Raw genomic sequence first — 24,587 nt, forward strand, 5'->3', positions numbered from 1 at the left:
TCGTTCGAAATTTGTTCCAAGTAATGTACATGTAGAAGCTCAGGCTGAATATTGATCGGTTAGAATAGATTTTGTAAACTTTAAATGCCTCAGAGGAAGCATTTGACTTCTTTGTAGGTTGGTAAACCTGTCACATGTGGGTAATAAGCTGGAAGTTTAAATACTTCTATAAACGGAAACATTGTGCAAAATTTGCTTGCAGTATAAAGCCTTTGTTTAAGAGAACAAAAACATGGACAAGAGAAGTAATCTTTTAACCCCTTTTAGTTTTTGCGTCCTTAAGGTCGCGGAGGACCCTTGAGATCATTATGTATGTATTTATTTAAAGAGTATGCACGAACTGCGAAGACTAAAGCCGACAACAAACGAAATATTCATGACGATGTTTATTTAAAGTTCTTTGTACAAGTAATTACGCGGTATTGTTCTCAGCTTTACGTACCGTGCACTGAAACAAAGCGAATTATCATAATTAGATTCAAAGCAGCGAATATAGCACACGTCGGTTGTAAACATTGACTCGGAAGGTCTTCGGAAAAGGAAAATCCTGCAATTTTGTGTCCAAGTTTTCTTCGCCGATATAGAATTTCAGGAGTTGATTCGCGAGGAACATGAACTTGGCGCACCCTATTGTGTTATGACAAGAGCGAATTTTGAAATTTTGTTCTCAAAATGAAGATTGCACGTTTCAAAGTTTAGATTTCACACTTTCACTCTCTTAGAAGCAAATAACTTAGAGCAGTTATTTAAATCGAAAATTTCGTTCTTGTCATAACGCAAAAGAGGTTATGATTCATCACTAGGTTATATAATCATTTAATTCGGTGCGCTGTTGTAGCCGAAAACTTGTGGACACAAAATTGCATTATCTGCAATTAAACTTTTAAGAGCCTGTAACATTACAGTTAACGGGAATATCGTTATATCGAAGATCGTTATATCGGGGTTCCACTTTATAAAACACTATACAGTATCACTTTACAGTCGTACCACTTCTCATTGTACCAACAAAATGCAAGCAGAAATGTTTCACAGATGTTTATTAGACTCTTAATATTTGAAACCTTTACATATTTACATTAAATAGATTAATTATGGAAAATACATTTCATAATCGCATAACTTTACAAATATCTTTGGTTTGATTATTATGAGGGGAGATATTACATTGCCAAAACACAGCTTCTATTGTTTCTGACTACAGTACACACTTTACAATAAATAATAGAATTTATAATAAAGCTATAAAGCTTAAACAAATTAACAAAAAAACAACAGTTTTTTTTTTGTTTAATTACCAGTACACTTGTTTTTTGTTGTTTGTTTTTAAGTTTTGTGTTTTTTTGTGCTTTTTGAGTTTTTTGTTTTTTGTTTTTGTTTTATGTTTCTATCATGAAATATATAACCACATAAAATTCTCTGCCTTTATAAGACCAACTTATGCAATATATTGAAGAATAATCAAATTAAAATGTAAAACAAGAATTTCAAAGCTTTGCTCCAGGATTTTGATTGATGAACTTAGATAATATACAAAAACGTATTCTTTGCTTGAATAAGACCAACGTATGCAAAAAATAAAACCAATAGTTTAATGATAACAAACTTTGCTCCAGGATTCTGAAAGATAAAATTAATTTAAAATACTTTCTTTTTTGTTTTGTTTCTTTTATAAAAAAAAAAAATGTATCCACATGTAATCCAAAAATGAAAACAACCAGGATTTTGTTTTTATCATAAAAAATATCATAATCTGCTTAAATAAGACCAACGTATGCAATTTGGAGAAAAATTAAATAAAACATGAAAACAATAATTAAACAATTTTTTTTTTCAGGATTTTGATTGATAAATTTTGATAAAACAAAAAAACAAAAAATAACTAAATAAATTTGATAAGCCAGATTAATACAATACCGGTGTTTTCTATCCCTGCACCATGATTTCTAACAATTAAAGCAATTCCACACCAATCGGTTCCTCCAAGTGTGAGAGAGAGATGAGATAAGAAAATCCCTTACCCAAACTGTAAACCCGAACCTAAGCCCCTTGGAATCCCTGACCCCAACCACAGCTCTAAGCAATCCCATGCCTAAATCCTAACATCAACCACTAACCTTTACTCTTCCCTGAACCTAATTGTACCCCATGGCTATCCCAAGCCCTACCCCTGTTCCTAGCCTTTATGTCCTTACCCTTACTAGGAGGAAAGGTAGTGGTTGGAGAGGTGTAGGGGGTGCCCTTACTCTAAGGGAGAAACACCAATGAATGGGGGACCCTTGCCTTTACTCCTTACCAAACACCCTAGGGGGTTAAGACAAGGGAAACCTGTAAGGGATAGGAAAGGGAGAAATACCCTAGGGGGTTAGGACAAGGGGTTAAAGGCAAGGGATAGGGAAAGGGAGAAATACCAATGAATGGGGACCCTTGCCTTAACTCCTTGCCTAACACCCTATGGGGTTAGGACAAGGGTTTACGCTTGGCAAGGGAATAAAAGGGTTTGGGTTCCTCCCAGTTCAGGTAAGGGCTTAAAGGCTAGAAAAAGGGGTAGAGCTAGGGATAGACACAGGGGTACAGTAAGGTTCAAGGTAGAATGAAGGTTAGGGGCTGGTGCTAGGATTAAGGTATGGGATAGCTTAGAGCTGTGGCGAGGGTTAGCGATTCCAGTGGGCTCGAGATAGAGCGTACAGTTCGGGAAAGGAATTCCCCCATCTTGTCCCTCCCTTATACATGGGGGAACAGACCAACCTAAAATCACTAAAGCTGTAAAGATAAAAATGGTAAAAGGATAGAAAACAAGAACAGAAAATATGTTGCAAAAGTGCAGGGCAGTGATAAAAAATTTGTAGCTCTTCTTCTTTTAGAGGATATTTTTTATGCAGAATGACACATGTGAGGGCAATAAAAAGAACATAATGATTACAAGAAAAACAAAACAAAGTGAATCATCTGCATAAAAAAAAGGAAAAAATGTAATGAAGAGCTTATTAAATACTGATCTGTAGAATGAAAGCTCAAATAATTAAACAGCTGAATTACATAGCTGGACTCATCAGTTAAAAAAATCAACAACAACAGAAACGAACAAAAACAAAAACATAATGATTACAGGAATAAAAGTAAAGTGATCTGCATACAAAAATTAAAACAAAAATTGGGAATATTTAAAAATATTCCTCTGAAGAATAAAGGTTCACAAAACTAAATAAGTAAATTGCATAGCTGGTCTTATTTATAAAAAAAGTGACGAAAACAAAGACATATTGATTACAAAAAAGAAAAGAAAAATGATTTTCATCAGAAAATTTAAATTATACGAAAAAGGAAATTATGTTTTTCTGTGAAATAAAGTAAATAACTGAATTGCATAGTTGGTCTTATTCTGAAAAAAGAACAAACTTTAAAAAATAGACTTAAAACCTTAACTTAAAATAATATATCTTGTTCTGAAAATAAATGTTAATAAATGAATTACATTAGCTGGTCTTATTATGGTCTTATTACAATAATAAAGAAGATAAGCGAGAATGATTCCAATTATAAAGGAAAAGGAAAATGATCTGCTTATAAAAAAAATAACAATACCGAAAAAGATGAAATCTCATCAATGCAAGAACTTAAATCTTGATCTAAAGAATTCAAGAAACTATATCACAGACTCACATTCTTTTTTTAAACAGAATTAAGCTTAGTTGAAAAATAGTAGTTGTATGAAAAAATCAAATAGTTACTGACAATGTTTAGCACGTTATCTATTAAAAAAGGAGAGTGTAGCGGTAACTAGTGTAATTAATAAAAAGCAAAAGAAGTTGTAAAATAAACAGTAGAAGTTTCATTATAAAAATGGAATTGACGCGAGGAAGATGTTTGGAAGCGTGAAGTGATTATAGATACTCTTAAGTCTTCCTGCAATAGTGGTTTTCTAAACAAAGGAGAAGCAAAGTATGTACTGTTAGTATTAAACTCAACTATTTAACAATTATCCTGCGAAATCGCGCGGAATATCGTCTGATACTTAGCCGACGAGGCCGTAGGCCGAGTTGGCTAAAATTAGACGATATTCCACAAGAGTGAGCAGGATAATTGTTTTATTATTCAACAAATTGTCAACTACGCACATTCTGCAGAAAGAAAAACTGTAATTATGCCGCGCTTTACAAGAATTCGGAAAAATAATCGCAGCCAATGTATATCGCAGGATATCTGTTATGTATGGATGACAGATAGCGTTAATATTTTGACCATATATGGGCAGCGCGCGCATTTGTTGAATAATAATGCTTTTTATAGTTCACCACTAAATTTTATCCGATTCTGATTGGTTGAAATTTATCACATGACGCGATAGTGTTCATGCGCAGAGGGCACTATTAATATACCTCTAAATTATAAGTTTTCTCTGACTTTGATTGGTTTGAATTGATCATGTGAAGTGATAGTGTTCATTCATGGGGGGTACTATCAGCCCATAGTGCTCGTCTGAGAAAAATGCCAGTATGGATAGCTACTGCCTGGAGACAAAAAACCCAACCAAATTCACTACTAACATTAAGTGGGTTTCTTGCCTGGTTTTGTTTTGTCTGTTAAATTTACGTTTTTGAAAGGGCGCGTGGAAGAACATTTAGTGGTGAACAATAAAAATAATAGAATGTTTTAGTCTCAGAACTATCGGTCTGATAGTTGCCCCTAGGAAAATTATAGCCATCGAAGCTTTGCTGCTCGGGCTAATAATTATTAAATTTTTTAAGAACATCAAATTCCTGCAGGGGAAATATACAAATGTAAGCTGGTAGCTCCTCTACAGAAACACTCTTACTATATATTGTTTAACCCTTAACCCAGCTGCCATCTATTGGCAAACTGATTGGCTACATACTGTAGATGCCTTCTTTTGATTGTTAGACAACTCTCAGAGTGCATGATCAGTTGTTTGCTAAATTTTTTCAAAAAAATTCTTTAAAAAACCAACTCTAGCGATATCATGTGTTTAACAGATCAGTCACTGGGTTATGCTAAAACAATTACCATAATAAGATGGCTCGCTCTCGGTTTCTACCAGCTTTTGACAGTTGGCTTGCGGCTATCGCTCCCTTACCAACTATTTAACAATTAGACGGCGAGCTCGAGGTTTCTACCGGCTGATAGTTGGCGAGGGGCGAAGCCCCGAGCCAACTATCAAAAGCCGGTAGAAACCAAGAGCGAGCCATCTAATTGTGTTAGCATAACCCACTGACCGATCTATTAAACTCAGAATATCGCTAGAATTGATTATTTGAAGGTTTTGATTGATAAAATCAGCGAAGACTACGCGCGCACTCCGAGAGCCTTCTACGGATCGATAGTAGGCACCTGTGTAGCCAATCAGATTGTGGGATTACCAATAGTAGGTCAGTGTGGTTATGCTAACAGCCGATAGAAACCTTCCTTATGGGAGCATTCAGAAATTGATCAGTCATGTTAGCTATGGTGGGTTAGGTTTCCTAGCTCTCACAAGGTCTCACATGAGTGGATGTTATACTTACAGTGGAACCCCGATATAACGATATGCCAAGGGAGCAGTAAAATTATATTGTTTTATTATACGGCTACAATAGTACGCGAGCTCTGATTGGCTACTGAGCGGGCATTATTTTCTTGTAATGACCGGGCATTATGAAAATTTTTCTCGGCTCGACGGTTTTTTGAGTTGTGAGTAAAAGCTACTAGCGAGGGGGCAAAAACAGCAAAAAATGCCGACAAAATATAACTTTCTTTTCAATAACTGAAAGAAAAATATAAGCATACCGATACTTCTTTAGTATGAGCGACGAAGAGAGCCACAGAGAGCGAGAGCGAGTTTTTCCTCCATTGTTTTTTCCCTTGATTATACTCTTCTTTTGAATAGTGCTTAAAGGCCATATAATAAATAACTTATTTACCTCGTCCGTTCGGTCATTACAGGAGAATCTCAGACCTCGACCTTGATGTATTGACCTCGCTGTCGCTCGGTCAATACATCAAGGCCTCGGTCTGAGATTCCCCTGTAATGACCTCACTCTCAGTTAATAAGTAGTATATATCGAGGAATCGTTACATCAAAACTCCCGATATAACAATATGGCCGTAAAATAACCGAAAATATCGTTATATCGGGGTAAACCTAAGAAGTACTTTTTAGTGCATGTTAAAGGAGGATAAGGAGGGTAAAGTTGATAAAGAGGCTTAGGACACAGTATCATTTTCGAATATCATCGTGCAAGTCTGTTTACAGAAACGTTAGAGATTACTCGATTATTGTAATGTTATTGCATTAAATTCGATGTTTTGTGACTGTGTACTGATAATATCGTTATATCGGGAAAGATTTTACGTTCAATCTGCTAAATTCGCATCGTTATATCGGGAATATCGTTATATCGAAGATTGTTATATCGGGGTTCCGTCCCATATGTTTTACTGTAAAATTTGCCGGGACATACTGTAGAATATTCATCGTTATATTGGGAATATCGTTATATCGAAGATCGTTATATTGGGGTTCCACTGTAAGCAATAAAACAAACAACAGAAACAGTGCCGTGAGCTAGCACTGCAGCCTCAAAGAGCAATAGCAACTGTTACACCAGAGATGAGTAGAATGACAAGCTTATGAGTCAGAACTCCTGACACCACTGTGCCGCGAGGTGTTCTCTTTTCTGACTAAGTGAACACTGTGATAAATTACATACATAAATATAAATAATATTAATAAAAAACTACAACAGAAAATAGTGTGTTAATCATCAGCAGACTTACTTTCTGTGCTTCCAGCTCTTTTTTTGTCGCAGTGAGCTCACTGTAAAGAAACAAAATTGTAACGCAATTCTTTTTTAAAAAAATAATCAATGCAACATTCTTGGTACAACTTATTTCACAAAGGAGATGAAATTAGTAGCAGATCGACATTCAAAGATTGCAAAATAAAACCTGAGACAAAGTAGCAAATCTTCATTCCATTGTTGGAGGAAGGTCGGTGGAAGAAACTACAGTGTAGATGGTAGACATGGATAGAAAGAGTAGAGAGTGAAATTGTAGTAGCTAGCCAGAGAACGACATAATGCCACAAGCGCCACAGAGGATCTCCTCCTGCCAGGGCCTCTTGAAAGGGGGACTACGCGATTGTAGTCTGTTCATTGTTAGGGTACTTGGTTTATCATTCAAAATATCAACTCAATTTTGGTTTAAGTAATTGTAGATAGAGACACAAACTTAGTAAGGAAAAAGTCAAAAAATTGTAACAAAGTTTTGGAGCACAGAACCCTTTGCGTTTCAACAGTGAGCTTGCTGTTATTGTCTTTAAAATGATGTTATTAATAAGTGACATCATGTTGACATTTCAGAAAATATCCATACCCCTCCCACTTGAGGTTTTTTAGTGTGAATTCCAAACCCTTCTGGGAAATTCCAGTTTAACCAATTTCCCTTTAAACTTTTGGCTTTTGAGACCCGCCCAGCCTCAGAATTTTCATTGAGACAGACGTTTCATGGGTGGCTGTGGATATTTTCTGGAACTGCGCCATTTAATATCTGATTTGGTTTTGTGATATCAGGATGATCAAGTTATGGATATTAGTATGGATATCAGACTCAACCCACCTGATAACAATTACCTTGAACTCGATTATTCTGGATATCACCAAATCCTTATCTGCAATATAATTGTTTAATTAATAAATAGAAAAATTTTTGTAACGTTCAAAAATTACCTTTCGCATTTGATATTTTGCCTTCTGACCATCTGTTTCAGAAAAAAATGTCACAGTGAGAATGTATTTTCTTAAAGTACCACAATGATCAATTTTTTACCCCTTGCATGTTTAGGGGTTTCATAGAATGTTTAACAAAAGATTCAAAATGGTGTTTTCCATTTTCAAATATATATTTAATTCCTGGGGCCCGTTTCTCGAAGGTCCCGGAAAGTTCTTGCACCCGAAAAGCCATAAACAAAGCCATAAACCTTATTAAAATAAAAATAAAAAAAAATAATAATAATAATTGCAGAGCTGTTTAATTTCATGATATTTTTCATACAAACAGAAAAAAAAATCTACCATCTTTATTATTTACTAGAGGTTTCCTTCATACAAATTTTCAGGCCTATACACTTCTCTCTTTTTAAAATACAGATAATCCAAAAAATGGAAAGCCCTGAAAGTTTTCGAGGCTTTTGAGAATCGGGTCCCTGGTCAGATACCGTAAAATTCCGGTTATAAGCCCTGTGCTTTTACGACTTTGTAGGAGGTTTTGGGTGGGCTTACAAACGGAGGGACTTATAAGAGGAATGTTTAAAAAACAGTTTCAAAAGGAGCCACGCCAGTGTCGATTGAAATACATTTTGGAGTACTTGTTAATAGTTATAACAGCTATTAAAGAAAAGATGCGAATGTTATCATTCAGTTGAAGTACGTAGCCTTTTAAGTTAAAAACATTACCTTGGATTTAATGACACCACAAATAAAAACTGCAATCCCATTTGGGTTTCAAATATTTTATGATAATTGTATTTCTGTGGTTTGTAAAACATTAGGTCAATTAGAAAATGTCCAATTTCAGCACAGTGAAGGGGTCACCTTCCTCAAGGTCTCTCAATGACGTGATTTGTGGGTGCCCATCATGTACATACATGTATGCTTGCAGGTTGGTAGGTAGGTAGGTAGGTAGGTAGGTAGGTAGGTAGGTAGGTAGGTAGGTAGGTAGGTAGGTAGGTAGGTAGGTAGGTAGGTAGGTAGGAAGGTAGTTGGGTGGGTGGGTGGGTGGGTGGGTGGGTGGGTGGGCGGTTGTGTCGGTCGGCATTATGTAGGTAGGTAAGTTTATTGTTTCATGAAAAAAAAATGAGTTAACAATATAAAAGCATATATAAATCTTTGTAATTACCTTAACTTCCTCTTTAATTTGCGCATTCTGCAGAAATAAAAATTTAATTCACCTGATGGCATATTAAAATATATTTTAAGTTAATACTATATTTTAATAATTTATGCACTAAAACCAGATCTGAGACCCAAGGTTATTGTATGGAATAATGATTTCTTATTAAGGTTATTAGTAACAAATATAAATGTTATTACTATAATATCAGTCGTATGTCCATACATATGTAACACTACAAGCAGTTGTTTCAATGCCAAAAGCAAAGCATTCCAGGCTGACAGAAGTTATCAGGCATAAACAATATGTCTCTGAATAAGACGTGGGACATAATTTTGCTAATTTTAACTTGTTTTTTTCCTTCAAAATCATGTGAATCTACATTATAAATGTGAAAACAAACATGGCAGCTATATTGGGACTAAGGTCTATTATTGTATACTGACAGTTCTAGAGAAATTTCCAACTGAGAAGAATATCAACTTGTAATTAGTTAGTAGTTGGTAATTATTATCAACTTACGGCCTCCTGAACTTGATGTAATTCGTCCTGCAATACCCCTTTCAACCTGGTAGGCAAATCAAAACAAAGAAAAGCTGATAAAGCTTCCTGTTATAATAAATTTAAACTTTAACAAACTGCCTTATCAAAATGGATATGTATGCAGATGCACTTCATCATGCAATACCGCACACAAACCGACGCCCACAACTACCTATATCTCATCCTCAGCATTGCAAAAACAGCATTCCTTACACCGAGTTACTTCGCCTCCGCCATCTCTGCTTAGAGGACGTTGATTTAGTTGAAAAATGTGAAGAAATGAACACCTTCTTTGCAGACCGTGGCTATCCTTCCGATCTACTGCGCAATGATCAATTTTAGAGTAATTCCATCTCACACCGGGAAGCCTAGAGAAACGTGTCCAGCACAGCGAAGAAAGGATCCCTCTGGTACTTACTTAGTACCCTTTCTAAGTTCACACACGTTCACAATTAACATCCTAATGAGTGACCCAGCGACTGCAGCAATATTTCCAGCACCACCTATTGCAGGGGCACCCATCGAGAATATAGTTCAAAACCACTTAAAGATAGCACCGTTGAACGTATTTTAGTATTTAAACGGTAGATATAGGCATATTTTTATCCCCTAAAATTTTTTTATCTGTTCGGATTTCCTAGCTGAAAGTCTAGTGATCCGAAAGTTATAGGGATCAAAACTTACCTTTTCGAAACCATTCCAGCCAGAGAAGGGCCCCCGAAATTCTAGGTGACCTTTTTAGAGTAAAAATCCGTTAAAAATGAACAATTAAACCATTTTTTAGATATTCGAAAATCCTAGGAAAGGCAGGCAAGCAAAAAAGCTTACAATGAATGTTCCGAAAATTCTAGATCTCAAATCGTCTTCCGAACAGATATTTTAACGAAATATTCCGTTGGGTGCCCCTGCTATTGTTGCATATCGACGAGATTGCAGCTTAAGAGATCTCCTGGTTCATTCCTCTGACCGCTGTGTAACAGACAAACCAGGAACATTCGCGTGTGAACATCCATGCCGTAGCTTCCAGTACACTACGTCTGAAGTTCATGCACGTGTACCAAAGTGCTCAACTACCATCTGCAAGCAATTTAACTGCCAATTGGAGAACATTGTTTACTGCATCTCATGCCATCTATGTCCAAGGATTTACATTGGGGAAACCTGCCGTTCTCTCCATGAGCCATTTAATTTCGAGATCACCTTAGTTTGAAGTGTTGAAAAGAACACACCCAGCTTCCCTAGGCCTGCGGTAGAACATTTTAATTCCTCTGGCAAACCTCTATCATACATTCAAGTTAGAGGAATAAGTCAGAATGTGTTCCGGGTCCGAAGCGTGACGAAAGCAAAGTGAAATGGAGAGCATTTATAAGCTCAGTACAATGCAACCACAGGGCTTGAACAGTGTTTTCATTTTAGCTCCAGGGTGCACATGCTTAGGTTTTTGCGCACTCTTGGGCCATTTAAATCTAACATGCAATCATGTACACAAATTGAAACCGGTTTCACTTTAAAGAAGGGCTATGTCCGAAACGTTTGTGTAAATTTCACAAATTGACACTTTTGTGACCATTTTTTTAGACAGTGTTTAGTTGTAAGTGTATGTGTATGTCATAAAAGATCAGGAGCTCCCTATAGACTAACCAGTAAGTAACTGCTAAACAAAAACGGTAGTTTGTTTATTTAGGAATGAGTTTAAATTAATAGCAGAAACTCATCAGGGTTGAAACATGTTACACGCATTCACAGCGTTTGAATATTCGCTTTTGCCAAGTATCATATTTGGAAAGACGAAGAGTTTGTACACCAATACTTTTACATAGTTGTTGACACACGCATCAATTTGACAACTTTTGGGTTTTGCAGGGAGTTAATTACTTAAATTTCGACATAAGAGCCGTACATTTCTTACAGAAACTAATAAAAGAAATTCATGAAGTGTATCCACATGAAATTCTCCAGACTAGTTAAGGATGATCAAGTGGGAGAACTGAGCAAAATTTATCTTTCAAAAACAAGATTATGCCAGTTTGCACGAGCTGGCATGCACTGTGAATTTAATTCAAATATTGCAATTTTAATTGGTCTATTTTTTCTTGTGATATTCCAAATATGGTACTTACATGAATGTGCAAACATTTTGTACAATACGTATCATAGGAAGATACACGTATCATAGGAAGTGAAAGCGTTGACCATTATTGGGGGTATTTATCTATCAACAAAAGTGGTAACCAGCTTGATGCAATGCTGTTAAAACTAAATCATCAGGGAAAAAGACGTCGTAACTACAATTACCATACCTTTGAAGTTCCCTCTTCTCTGATAAAAGTTTTTCATTTTCTTTTCCAGTTATCTGTTGAATAAGATGTTATATAAAAAATTAAACCTTCAACCTTTCAGTTTGCCGCTTTAAGGAATGTCAGTTTATTCCTGATGCCACTTAACAGTAACTGGCCACCAACAAATTTACATGTCATCAAGCAATGTTGTTCTGTGATTTTACCTGCTTTTTGCTTTCGCATTCCATTTAACAGTGTAATATTAAGTGTTATAATTACCTTCATCTTCTTTTTCAACACATTATTTTCGTCACATTTCTTCCAAATTTTCTCTCTCAAATCCTAAACAAATAAATAAATAAAAAATTGAAAGGAAACTAGTGTTATTTGTAGTTACATGGGATTGTATGATTAACATCGCTTGCATCTAAGTGTGAACACTCGCCGCCGAAACATGATCTAATTGGGTATCAAACGTGGTATGATTCGTCATCAAACATTGAAGTTTAGCAGACCATGACGGCAACTTTCGCGCTCAGAATGCTCACAGTAAACACTGAGAACAGACAAACTTTACACCAGACATGATTTAAGTGAACCTGCAAATTTATGCATATCGACACAGATCGGGATCAGTTTGTCAGAAGAAGTTTTCATTCCATCTTTCAGCCATTTCAAAACCGGAATGTGTTGAACTTTTAGCGCGAAAGTTCAACACATACTTGCAGCGACAAAGTATAAGAGCCAGACCCAGCGGTGTCCACTGTAGAGAGAGTTGACTGTATAACAACATGTAACAATATTTAAAACAACATTCTCTTTCTCCTGTACTGCACTGTTAGCAATGACTTGGGAAAGCTGGGATTATACAACATAGTCTATTGATACCAGTAAAGGTCGGGACACACTAGGTGGCAAGTCACTGCAACATGTCGTGGTGACAAGTTGCTGCAACATGATGTCTTGTGTGACATGGTGAATTTCTGCGATAATCGTTTTCGCTGCTGCAGTGAGTGTGCACCCTTCTGTCACAGGTCCCTGGGACAAAATATAAATAAACCAATGACAGAGCTGTCATGTTGTTTCGCCATTTTGATATTGAATTGAAAAACTAGTTCCCACTCCCACTCTTCCAAATTTGCTGCGTGTGCACTGAACAAGCACCTTGTCGCAGTGACTTGTTTTGAAGCAGTACACACGGAGCGACTTGTTGCCAAGACCTGTCACTGCGACTTGTTGCCTAGTGTGTCCCTACCTTTTAAAATAATTGTTGATCAATGATGGCCTGCATGCAATACTCACAGAGTTTTTCTTCTTTTCACTTTCGATAAAGCGTTCGGCGCTTTTTAGCTGGTCTTTAAATTTCTCGAGCTCTTTGGTTAACTTCATGTTAGCCTCATCCTTCTGTTTTAAGCTGAAATTCACCAATGAGCATGATAATAAGTAATTAAATCATGATTAAAAGTGTCAGACTGTACAGTCAATAACTTACCTCTGTGCACTGGTGGTGACATTTTCCTGCAAAAAAAGAATGAATTAATAAAAATAACATTAAATTTATAACTTTTGTATTGCATGGTCTAATTCTTTAATATAATTATACTTTATAGTCGCAAGTGTTTTACTGGAAAATAGACCACTCATAAAATTTAATTACATCTGGGCCTGAAGTGGCGTATTTTCCATATCCTCACTTGTGAGGATATCAATGAGGTTGATCATTTCTGTCATGACATTGCACCGCTGCCAAACTTTGTTGAAAGATGGTGAGCGATAGAGAAACTAAAGGTCACTGGAACCAACATAAAATCGTTCACTTAGGAGCAGGAAAGTACAAACATGAAGAAGGAAACTTTACATGTCATTCAAAACAATTCAAGGAGTTTCTTGCAAAGCAGACCAAAGGAGAAAAATTTAAGAAATTCCAGCAACGGAAGTGAAAGAGTTTACAAATAAAGGTTTGTGCTTTAGACACTTCGGTTGTTTCTGTCTAAGTTATAATAATAATAAAAAAACATTACACATTGGCTCAAAGATATAAACTGTTAACTATGTTCTCCTGGCAAAAACAATATCTCACTGATCATTCGTGATGATGAACCTATGATCACTCAATCATAAAATAATTGTTTTTGCCACTCAAACATACATGTAAAAATTTTATTCATTATCTTCTTGCCATTGTGTAATATCCTCGATGCATTAGGTGTCAATAATTTAAACAAAGTGCACAAAGGCCCTTTAATTCCTATTAGGTGATCACGGTATAAATCTTCTACACATGACCAAGCATATAATAATGTTGGTGCCTGTGCAGAAGACACCAACATGGCAGCAAGAAATACCTTCAGCTTTCTTTCCATGGTAGCAATGGCATCTCTGCTCTTCCAGTTTTTGTCCCTCAGTTCCTAAAAAAAAATAAACATTACTATTTTAATTTTAAGAAGGGGGGGGGGGGTACTCCGGCTTGTAAATGACGGGATGATCGAAGGATTTTTGGGGGGTGGAAATTTTCGATTCCGGGATTTTTTTGTGTTGGAAAATTTGGCAAGTATTTTTTTGGGTGACTTGATTCAAACAGGAGATTTTTTGGGGTATTAAAAACGAACTTAAGTGCTTGGCGCGGCCTTGGCGTATTTATGGTATGATGAATAATCAAACTCGAGCGTTATGCCCCTCCTGGCAATTTAGGGGTAATTTGACAAGGGATTTTTAGGGGAGTCATTTTTTGTCCAGGGATTTTTTTGGGTAATGTCGGAAGACTTAGGGATTTTTTGGGGTCCTGAGTTCTGCCTTCATCCGATCATCCCCGTCATTTACAAGCCAGAGTACCCCCCTGGGCCCCATTATGCGTGCAAAGTGATCTTCACTAACTGGCTTGCAGGTAGAGGTTGTAATCCCTGTGCCCACTGCACTGCTTTGCACTACCGTACAGTGTAGTTCAGTGTAGTGTAATGCAGTGTACTGCACTGCTCTGTACTGCACTGCATGTATGTCATGCACTGTAATGCAACGGTGGATGCTTAAAAAGGGTCGACTATACAAAGATGAACCACATTGCTCAAATTAATAAAGAATCTGAATTACCCTCTTCGGAAAATGTAATGATAGAAAGTTACTCCAAAAGGTTACTTAGAAGGATCAATTTAATACATTACTGATCTACATGTGATACTCACTGATATCTTCTTCTTCTGCTGCTCAATAACAATTTCCAGTTTCTTTATCTCTGCCTGTAGATCAATGTTTTCCTTTACCCTGAAATGTGCCGAAGACCACAACATGTAAAAAAATTTATTATATTGCGTTTTTAGAGACTAACTTTGGGGTCCATTTATTATTATTTTGTTGAAAGGCAATTCTGACTTAAAGCAAGCTATCTTGCACAAGAGGAGTAGAGCAATGAACAGGTCCGTAGAGTGGGGGGGTTCGAGGGGTTCGAACAAATCCCCTAAAACTTTTGAAGTCGGCATTTTTGGAGGGTTGAAAAGATAAAAAAAATTTACACAACAGTCAAAAGACTGTGACCGGTCGATTACACGGTCGACTTCCTTCCTTGCCAGGATTATCGGAGGAAGCCGCAACATTTTGGTACTATAATGAGAAGTTCTAATCTTTTGGATTGGTTAATTGATGTTCGTTTTGCTTTCCATCCTTGTCGTGGCGCCCGCGGCAATCAGAACTAGCGTTAGTTGGCTGGATAAGCAAGCATGCGCATTTATCAGAAACCAAATTTTCAAGATGTCTAAATGCACACACTCATTTCTGAGAATATTAGAATTTTTTTACAATGAAAATTACTTTCTGAAGAGCTAATATTGAAGGAAAATGCATTCCACCTCAGAAATGATGTCAAAATGCAGGAAATGGCACTTGAGAGAACCTAAATTTGCAAAATTTCCTGGGAGAGGGGGGAGGGCTTGCCCCCACCCATAGAGACTTGCGCCTCCGGCGCTAAAAAATACTCCCCCCCAAAAAGAACTCCCCTTAACAGAATCCACCCTACGGGCCTGATGAATAAACAAAACAATGAAATGCTGTAAAGGAAACTATAAAAACCATTTCTGCATCACTTTTAGCTTTTATAGCTTAATCTAGCTACTTTTCCTGACTGTATCTTATTTCTAATTTTTATTCAAAATGGTCCACACGTCCATTTTGTAGTACGATAAATAATGGGTGAAAACTGAAATCAAACGATTCTTGAAAAGTCCGTTTTAATTCCCATGAACTGTGCATGCACGGGGAGTTGGGCACATAATTTTGTACTATCCACAGGACAACTCGGATTAATATTAATCCGCGGATTATAATAATAATAGATTATAATAGGATTATTATAATCCAGTAATATATTATTATAATCCAGTAATAGATTATTATAATCCAGTAATAAATTATTATAATCCGGTAATAGATTAAGGCACGGCAAAAAATTGGAAGGATTCGATTATTATTAATATTATAATCCGGATTAATATTAATCTCTATTATAATCCCGATAAAATTCCCTGAATGTTCGGATAACAGATACGTCTATTTGACTATCTGACTGATCTGATAAATGTGTCATATGACAAACACACTGCAGACTTGCAACACAGGACTGACAGGACATAAGTCACTGATCACAGACAGAATTATAATTATAATTGTATTTCTGATGAATTTACCGTGTATAAATAAAGTTACTATCTATCTATCTACACACTTATTAAAAAAAATATCTTTAGGGTTAGGGTTTTATATTAGATACCAAGCAAAAGGGTCCAAGAATGCATAAGATATTGATAAGGCCGCCTTAGATCGTTAAATAATGTCAATCTTCGGAAGCCTTGGAGTAGGATTGAGTTGTTGAGATTTATTATTAAGTGCTACCGACTGGAATTTTCGAGAAAAAAATTTCAAAACTCCGAATTCGCATTTCTTCATATTCAGTCAAAAGAAACCCTTTGGTGAACTATTTACAAAAATGACATTTAAAATTTTCAAAGGGTTTTTATATTTGAGAAAATCGGCAAAAGGTTAAAAGGCCGTTTTCGCGTCCCCGCCGCCATAAAATTTTGTCGAATTTTTGTGGGTATTCAAAACACTCGTACGGAAAGAAGGTTGAACGTATGAAATTTATCTTTGGCAGGTATGCGGGGCATCCAATATACTACACAGAAACCTAAAAATATTGCAAAACGATGCAATTAAACAGATCTTTTTTAAAGCCCAAAAATTGGTATTTTGAGCACTTTGGTAAACACTTGAAACAAGGGTAACTTTGGTGGCAAAAATCGTGTCCTGGTACATCGAAATTTGGAATAAAATATAGATCGGCGTCAAGTACTATTATGGTACTGTAACATATAAAAAATCCAGCCCGGGTAATTGAAAAACCACCCGTTGAGAGAAGTAAACGCATAGTGAACATTTCATGTATTGACTACAAAAATTGTCACGGTCACGCAACACTAGTAAACACATTTCGATCTGATTTATTCAATGTGTTTTAGTTTTGCTCACTTTGGCTACAGTTTATGCTCGAAAAAGTCTACCTATCTTATGTATAATTTACTGTTTTGTATTCATATAAAAATTAATTGTAGAGGATGGGATAATTGATCTGACCGCAAAAATACAAAGGTCAAGTTTCGTGTCATATTTACCGACTATGCCGCTCACACTGTGTAACTCGCACTGTGAAAGAAATAAAACAATTCAAAGCGAAATGTCTTCACAAAGTAGTCTCGAAGCGTGTCATATTTTATTCTGGTGGTTCTGTTTCATTAAATTACTAACTATTTAACACTGGTAAAAGTTATTTTTAGTTCCGGCTGTATCGATTCTGTAAAGTTTTTCGAATACCTCGGTCTGTGTGTCAACAACATGAATTTTGCAAATCGTGTTCATAAACAAGATGATGATCTTATCGACAAGCGTATCTATAGGAGAACATCGCAAAATGAAGTAGCTGTGTTCAACTGCTTGTATATTTTCCTTTTAAGAGTGCGGGTCCTCGACTTGATATTTTTCGCCAGAACTGATACATGTACATGTTTACCAAGAACTGCAAGAACTGGAATTAGATGTCTGTCTGAATGTCTGTTGATTTCCTGTTTAACAATAACAATAAAAAAAACACTCTTGGCTATAAAGCAAAAGATACTATACCACTAGCAGCAGCTTACCATACATGTCCAAACATAACAAGTAACGATTCTCGGCTGGTTGAGCAAATACCAAACACATTCGAAAAGGCGAACTCCACAGCCGTTGTCAGCCGTCGTCACGCTCTCCCCTTCGCTCCACTGTTCCCAAGCTGTCTGCCTTTCTCCCGTTTGCAGTTCTCTGTCTTTTTACTGCGGCATTCACAACCAATCTCGACTCCCTCTTTGTACCTCCAGACTCTTAAAATCAAATTCCATCTTTTGGATAGCGGGGAAAGGGAAGGTTTTATACGGGTGTTGGGCGGGGGGAGGGGGGGGGGGTAGGGGGTCAAGGTTTATTTTGTCATTGATCTTATTGTCCCACAAAGTGACTGACCAGATTACCAGAATTGCAGAAGTAATCGTTACCTTAAGGTTGCTATTTTTAGGGGCTACTTATTTAAGCCATTTTTCTGAGCAAGATTTAGTGACTATTTAATTTAGCGATTTCAGAATTTGTTTTTTAGGCCAGGCCCTTGTGTGGGAAATGGTCCAGGCAAACTCTCTTTCGAAGAAAAATCTGTGGCAGCTACAATTCTTTTGCAATGAACTTGGACTAGCTGTTCCTGTACCACAAGTGAGGAAAAGGGCTCTTTATGTGGTCCTGTTGCAAGAACTTGTCCAGGAATGTAGTTGCATGAATGCGGGACCAAGTTAAAATGCTCTGTGTTCTGTTGCGTCTGCAACTATTAAAAACAGTGGCGGATCAAGGGGAGAAGCCATTGGGCCCTGGTCCCCATTATTTTTAGGCTAAACCGAGGCCCACGGGACCAAGAAAAATCATCTTCAAGAGCTAATTTCAGGTAAGGATGATTGGGGGCCCTACCTACCTAAAGGTCTGGATCCGCCACTGTTATAATTAGTACACATAAGCTAGCTCCTAATAAATTGTCCAATACTAAGTGTCGTCGTACTAGCCGTGCATTTAAAATTACTGTTTTATACACCTCGAGTGACTTCTAGTACACGCATCTCCAAGCTACGTGAGATCCGACAAAGAATTGTGCCAAAGTCTTCCTAACGTTGTGTGGCCCTCTGCATTTAATCGTCCCACATATCCTAAAATAAGGCAAGGGGCAAACCTTCAAATACTGAGAAGTGGAGACAGGAAATGATTTCCGACCAATTTTTTTCTGCAAGGTTGGTCCTTTTCTTCTCTCTACTACAAGGTTTTTTGTCGCTGTTGTTTTTTTTTTTTAAGTTAAACCTCTCTTCCTGAATTCCTGTCCACCTCAGTATCTGAGGGCTGAGGGCCAACCCTTAGCTAGTTCCCAGGCTGCTGTCAGTACAACATACCTCAAGGGTGCAATTTTTAACGGCTTCTAATTTTAGTGATTTAAGCGAGTAGCACGAAAATCGCTAAATTTAAAAGTACTCGCTAAAATTAGTCTTCGTCAAATTTAATACTCGTTAAATTTTAGTACCTCCCTCCCCCCTCCCCAAAGGAAAATAAATTAATCATAGTCGACATCAAAAATTCTTTTAAGAAATGGATATCGAAACTTTGTTCTTTCTGACAATGCCGTCTAGTGATTCTGTTCTTTTACTGAACATTTATTTCCATCTTAGCTATTACTTTATGAAATACTGGTTTACACTGGGTATCTTTTTTTCTAGGGCCTGCTGTTTTCAGTTTTTTAAAAAAATCTGATAATCGCTAAATTACATTGTCGCTAAATCTTGCTAAAAAGAATCGCTAAAATTACTACCATCTTAAACCTTAAGGTAACTGATTACACCAGGTAATCTGGTCAGTCACTTTGTGGGACAATAAGATCAATGACAAAATAAACCTTGACCCCCTACCCCCATCCCCCCCCCCCACCCCCCACCCAACACCCGCATAAAACCTTCCCTTTCCCCGCTATCCAAAGGATGGAATTTGACTTTAAGAGTCTGGAGGTACAAAGAGTGAGTCGAGATTGGTTGTGAATGCGGTAAAAAGTCAGAGAACCTGTGTAAAAATTGCAAACGGGAGAAAGGCAGACAGCTTGGGAACAGTGGAGCGAAGGGGAGAGCGTGACGACGGCTAACAACGGCTGTGGAGATCGCCTTTTCGAATGTGTTTGGTATTTGCTCAACCAGCCGAGAATCGTTACTTGTTATGTTTGGACATGTATGGTAAGCTGCTGTTGGTGGTAGAGTATCTTTTGCTTTATAGCCAAGAGTGTTTTTTTATTGTTATTGTTAAACAGGAAATCAACAGACATTCAGACAGACATCTAATTCCAATTCTTGCAGTTCTTGGTAAACATGTACATGTATTAGTTCTGACGTATAATATCAAGTCGAGGACCCGCACTCTTTAAAGGAAAATATACAAGCAGTTGAACACAGCTACTTCATTTTTCGATGTTCTCCTATAGATACGCTTGTCGATAAGATCATCATCTTGTTTTTGAACACATACTGTATTTGCAAAATTCATGTTGTTGACACACAGACTGAGGTATTCGAAAAACTTTACAGAATCGATACAGCCGGAACTAAAAATAACTTTTACCAGTGTTAAATAGTTAGTAATTTAATGAAACAGAACCACCAGGATAAAAATATGACACGCTTCGAGACTACTTTGTGAAGACATTTCGCTTTGAATTGTTTTATTTCTTTCACAGTGCGAGTTACACAGTGTGAGCGGCAAAGTCGGTAAATATGACACGAAACTTGACCTTTGTATTTTTGCGGTCAGATCAATTATCCCATCCTCTAAAATTAATTTTTATATGAATACAAAACAGTAAAGTATACATAAGATAGGTAGACTTTTTCGAGCATAAACTGTAGCCAAAGTGAGCAAAACTAAAACACATTGAATAAATCAGATCGAAATGTGTTTACTAGTGTTGCGTGACCGTGACAATTTTTGTAGTCAATACATGAAATATTTACTATGCGTTTACTTCTCTCAACGGGTGGTTTTTCAATTACCCGGGCTGGATTTTTTATATGTTACAGTACCATAATAGTACTTGACGCCGATCTATTTTTAATTCCAAATTTCGATGTACCAGGACACGATTTTTGCCACCAAAGTTACCCTTGTTTCAAGTGTTTACCAAAGTGCTCAAAATACCAATTTTCGGGCTTTAAAAAAGATCTGTTTAATTGCATCGTTTTGCAATATTTTTAGGTTTCTGTGTAGTATATTGGATGCCCCGCATACCTGCCAAACATAAATTTCATACGTTCAACCTTCTTTCCGTACGAGTGTTTTGAATACCCACAAAAATTCGACAAAATTTTATGGCGGCGGGGACGCGAAAACGGCCTTTTAACCTTTTGCCGATTTTCTCAAATATAAAAACCCTTTGAAAATTTTAAATGTCATTTTCGTAAATAGTTCACCAAAGGGTTTCTTTTGACTGAATATGAAGAAATGCGAAATCGGAGTTTTGAAATTTTTTTCTCGAAAATTCCAGTCGGTAGCGCTTAAGATTAATATTAATCCGATTAATATTAATCTTACATAAGATTAATATTAATCCTAATGGATTAAGGCACGGCTCAAACCTCAGTAATAGATTATAATAATCTATTATTGGATTATAATAATCTATTACTGGATTATAATAATCTATTACTGGATTATAATAATCATTAGGATTAATATTAATCCGAGTTGTCCTGTATCCAACATTGCAGAACAATGAAACGGGGAATGAAAATTTGTAGTATTCAGCTTTAGGTGTAAACTACTTACGCAGCGTCCTTTTCTTGTTGACGAGCTGATTCTTCCTAAAAAATAAAACAAGCAAAACATCTCAGGCAATCTCAGGTCAATAAGCTAATAAAAATCAAGTTCTGTCATGTCGTGCGTATTTATGGTCTTTTACAAACGCTTCAGTTTATAAGGTTTGCACAAAAACAGCTATTATGATTTGCAGATTGTTTCAATTCTTGTACTAGGATGACAAGAAAACATTTGGAACGGCTGGTCGCTTTCAAAACCGTTGATCGTCTACAATCTGAAGCTAGAAGTCCGCCATCGTCCGCCATATTAGATTTGACAGTCTGAAAGATCCTGGGGTCGAGGTCTGGTACCAGTTTTGCGCGGTTCTTGAATTCAGAGGTGCTTATTTATTTATTTATTTATTTATTTATTTATTTATTTATTTATTTATTTATTTATTTATTTATTTATCTAGGGGCAACCGCACAAACAAGATAGTGACAATCATTTTTTTGTGATTTTCGTGGTCGGTTATAACATTTAACATTATTTCACTGTTATTGACTCTCCGAAATCATCCGTTTACATGTAGTTAGAAAATACCATGAACGCCACATCTATGAAAGAGGAAAAGTAGAGCGGTACTACTTATTCGGGGAGTGTCACGGAGACAATACGGAGCGGGATATCCTCTTTGAGACGTGTGCCCGTGTAAATGTCAAATTTTGAAAGAAACATCTTCATACTGATAATGGATACGGAGTGTCCGAAACATGTCTTTGAAATTTAGAAGTGTGTTTATTTTTTCAAATGTTTAATTTCGCTCATACTTTTGTGAAATTTCGCTAATATTTATTTAAAAGGTGCGATAGTCTTTAACTTTCTAAACATGCACGATAGTGGCTCTACACCACTTATATATCAAACAACGTAGCTCCTAGCTTCCTAGTCAGCAAAGGATTCAAATTGTGTACAATTTTTGCTGGACGCACACACTTGGGACATTTGCCCAGCAAAATTAAGATAAAGATATACGAACAAACATTTCGCTCGCATAGCTTGATTTCTCGGTGGTGTTTTTTTTCTGCACTACAAACGTTCCAATTCTATTGACATCAGCGGTTGAAGTCTCACTGAAATAGCCGGCGTTCGATCTCAACATACTGAAATATAAAAATTTACTGTTGCGTTTGTTCAGCCTTTAAACTTTTAAATAAAACGGCATACTGACTTTAAAAAAAAGAGAAAAAAGAAACAAAATGGCTTCCAATTGGATTTGAACCAACGACCAAGGCATACACAACTTCTGTAGAAGTGTTTTCTACCAACTGAGCTATCGTAACTTTGTATGGTACAAAATATTTTGTTTTGTATATTTTAACTGATATTATATTTGGACGCGCTTTAAAAAAACATGTTAAATTACTCGATTATGAGTAAGCAAAACACTAAAAAATCGCTTTGTTTTAGTTTGTCGTACAGAGATAATTTCCACCAAATTTCTGCACTGCATGTTGCAATAATATTCAAGCGTAGCGAATGATTTAAATTTATGCAATTACAGAGCAATTTATGGGCACGTTGCACAGAATTGCTTATATCTCGACTCTTGAAAGATCCACACTAAAAACAAAAATGTAGGGTTATTAAGAGTCATACAAAGATACTTCATGCCAAATTTTAGAATGAAAGGTGTAATATTCGAGCGATAATTATTTAATCACAGAGATGATATACATAATTACAGAGCAATGTATAGGTACATCACAGAATCGCAAATTTCTCAACTCTTGAAAGATTTTTATCAAAAATCAAAACGTAGGGTTATTAAGAGTCAAACAGGGATACTTCATGCCAAATGTTAGACTGAAAGGTGTAATATTCAAGCCGTAGAAGTTTTTAATGGTACTTATTTCATCATTAATTACAGAGCAATGTATGGGCACGTTGCACAGAATCGCAAATTTCTCAACTCTTGAAAGATTTTTATCAAAAATCAAAACGTAGGGTTATTAAGAGTCAAACAGAGATACTTCATGTCAAATTTTAGACTGAAAGATGTAATATTCAAGCCGTAGAATTATTTAATGGTACTTATTTCATTATTAATTACAGAGCAATGTATGGGCACGTTGAACAGAATTGCTAATTTCTCGGCTCTCGAAAGATTTTCATCAAAAACAAAAATGTAGGGTTATAAAGAGTCACACAGAGATGCTTCATGCCAAATTTTAGACTGAAAGCTGTAATATTCGAGCCGTAGAATTATTTAATCGTACTTAATTATTTAATTATTTAATTTTATTTATTTTATATCTTGTTTGTGTAATTATTTATTTATTTATTTTTCATCCAGAGCGCACAGCAAGATAACTCTTTGAATGCAAGGCAAAATGTTTAAATTTTATACCTTTTCTTTTTTTACATCTTTTGCGGGATCCATTGTTTTCAGCTCAGCTTTCTCTGTGAACAAAGAAAAAACTCCATTTTCTCATATCACAACAGCTGAAATTATTTATATAGGTTACAACACAAAATATTTTAAAAGAAAAAAGCGAATATATCAAAAAAGAAGCAAGGGGAGGGCATTTCGCGTTTCTAAGGGATACAATGAGTTGCTAAGGCTCGGGCGCGCGGTCCGAGGCAAAAATAAAATCGTTTGCGAGAATTAATATGGGATGCCTGAGAGAAAAAAATTCTCTTGGTCAAATTCATACAACTTTATTTCTTCTGTATTGTAATTTAATGTTTTCCGCGTTGTTACAAATTTTGATTTGCAAGCTTCCAGCGCGCAAATCTTCCGAAAATTGTTTTTAACTAAATAAGTTGCGAACAAGGGTGCTAGGGTTTCTAATAATGCAAAGAAACTTTTTACTAACCTCGTGCTTGTGGATTCATCATGGCAGCAGTGCTAGACATGCCAAAGTGACTTTTTTATCTCTGCAGCCGATAAAATAGAATTTTCTGGCTGTCAGTGTCGCTGTCTGTGAGATTTTCTTTTATGACGTAAAA

The 24,587-nt window shown here is 36.3% G+C and overlaps 1 protein-coding gene across 2 annotated transcripts; it reads right to left on the reverse strand.

Moving 5' to 3' along the window:
• Positions 1-3,470: 3,470 nt before the first annotated feature.
• Positions 3,471-24,566, reverse strand: LOC144629175 (uncharacterized). 2 transcript variants are annotated; one of them, XM_078487388.1, is made up of 14 exons: positions 24,455-24,557; positions 23,986-24,038; positions 21,606-21,640; positions 14,888-14,966; positions 14,054-14,116; positions 13,201-13,226; positions 13,011-13,122; positions 11,988-12,050; positions 11,730-11,782; positions 9,409-9,454; positions 8,893-8,919; positions 7,725-7,756; positions 6,775-6,814; positions 3,476-3,922 (listed from the first exon to the last, which is right to left on the reverse strand). In XM_078487388.1, the coding sequence occupies exons 1-14, from the start codon at positions 24,492-24,494 to the stop codon at positions 3,836-3,838; spliced, it is 756 nt and encodes a 251-aa protein (XP_078343514.1). In that variant the 5' UTR covers positions 24,495-24,557; the 3' UTR covers positions 3,476-3,835. The 2 variants fall into 2 exon arrangements, with proteins under 2 accessions (XP_078343515.1, XP_078343514.1); XM_078487389.1 differs by lacking the exon at positions 13,201-13,226 and having other exon boundaries at positions 3,471-3,922; positions 14,031-14,116; positions 24,455-24,566.
• Between the last annotated feature and the right edge of the window lie 21 nt (positions 24,567-24,587).

This window comes from Oculina patagonica, chromosome 10 (assembly GCF_052425735.1).
Source record: "Oculina patagonica isolate OP01 chromosome 10, crgOcupat, whole genome shotgun sequence".
Taxonomy (NCBI): domain Eukaryota; kingdom Metazoa; phylum Cnidaria; class Anthozoa; order Scleractinia; family Oculinidae; genus Oculina; species Oculina patagonica.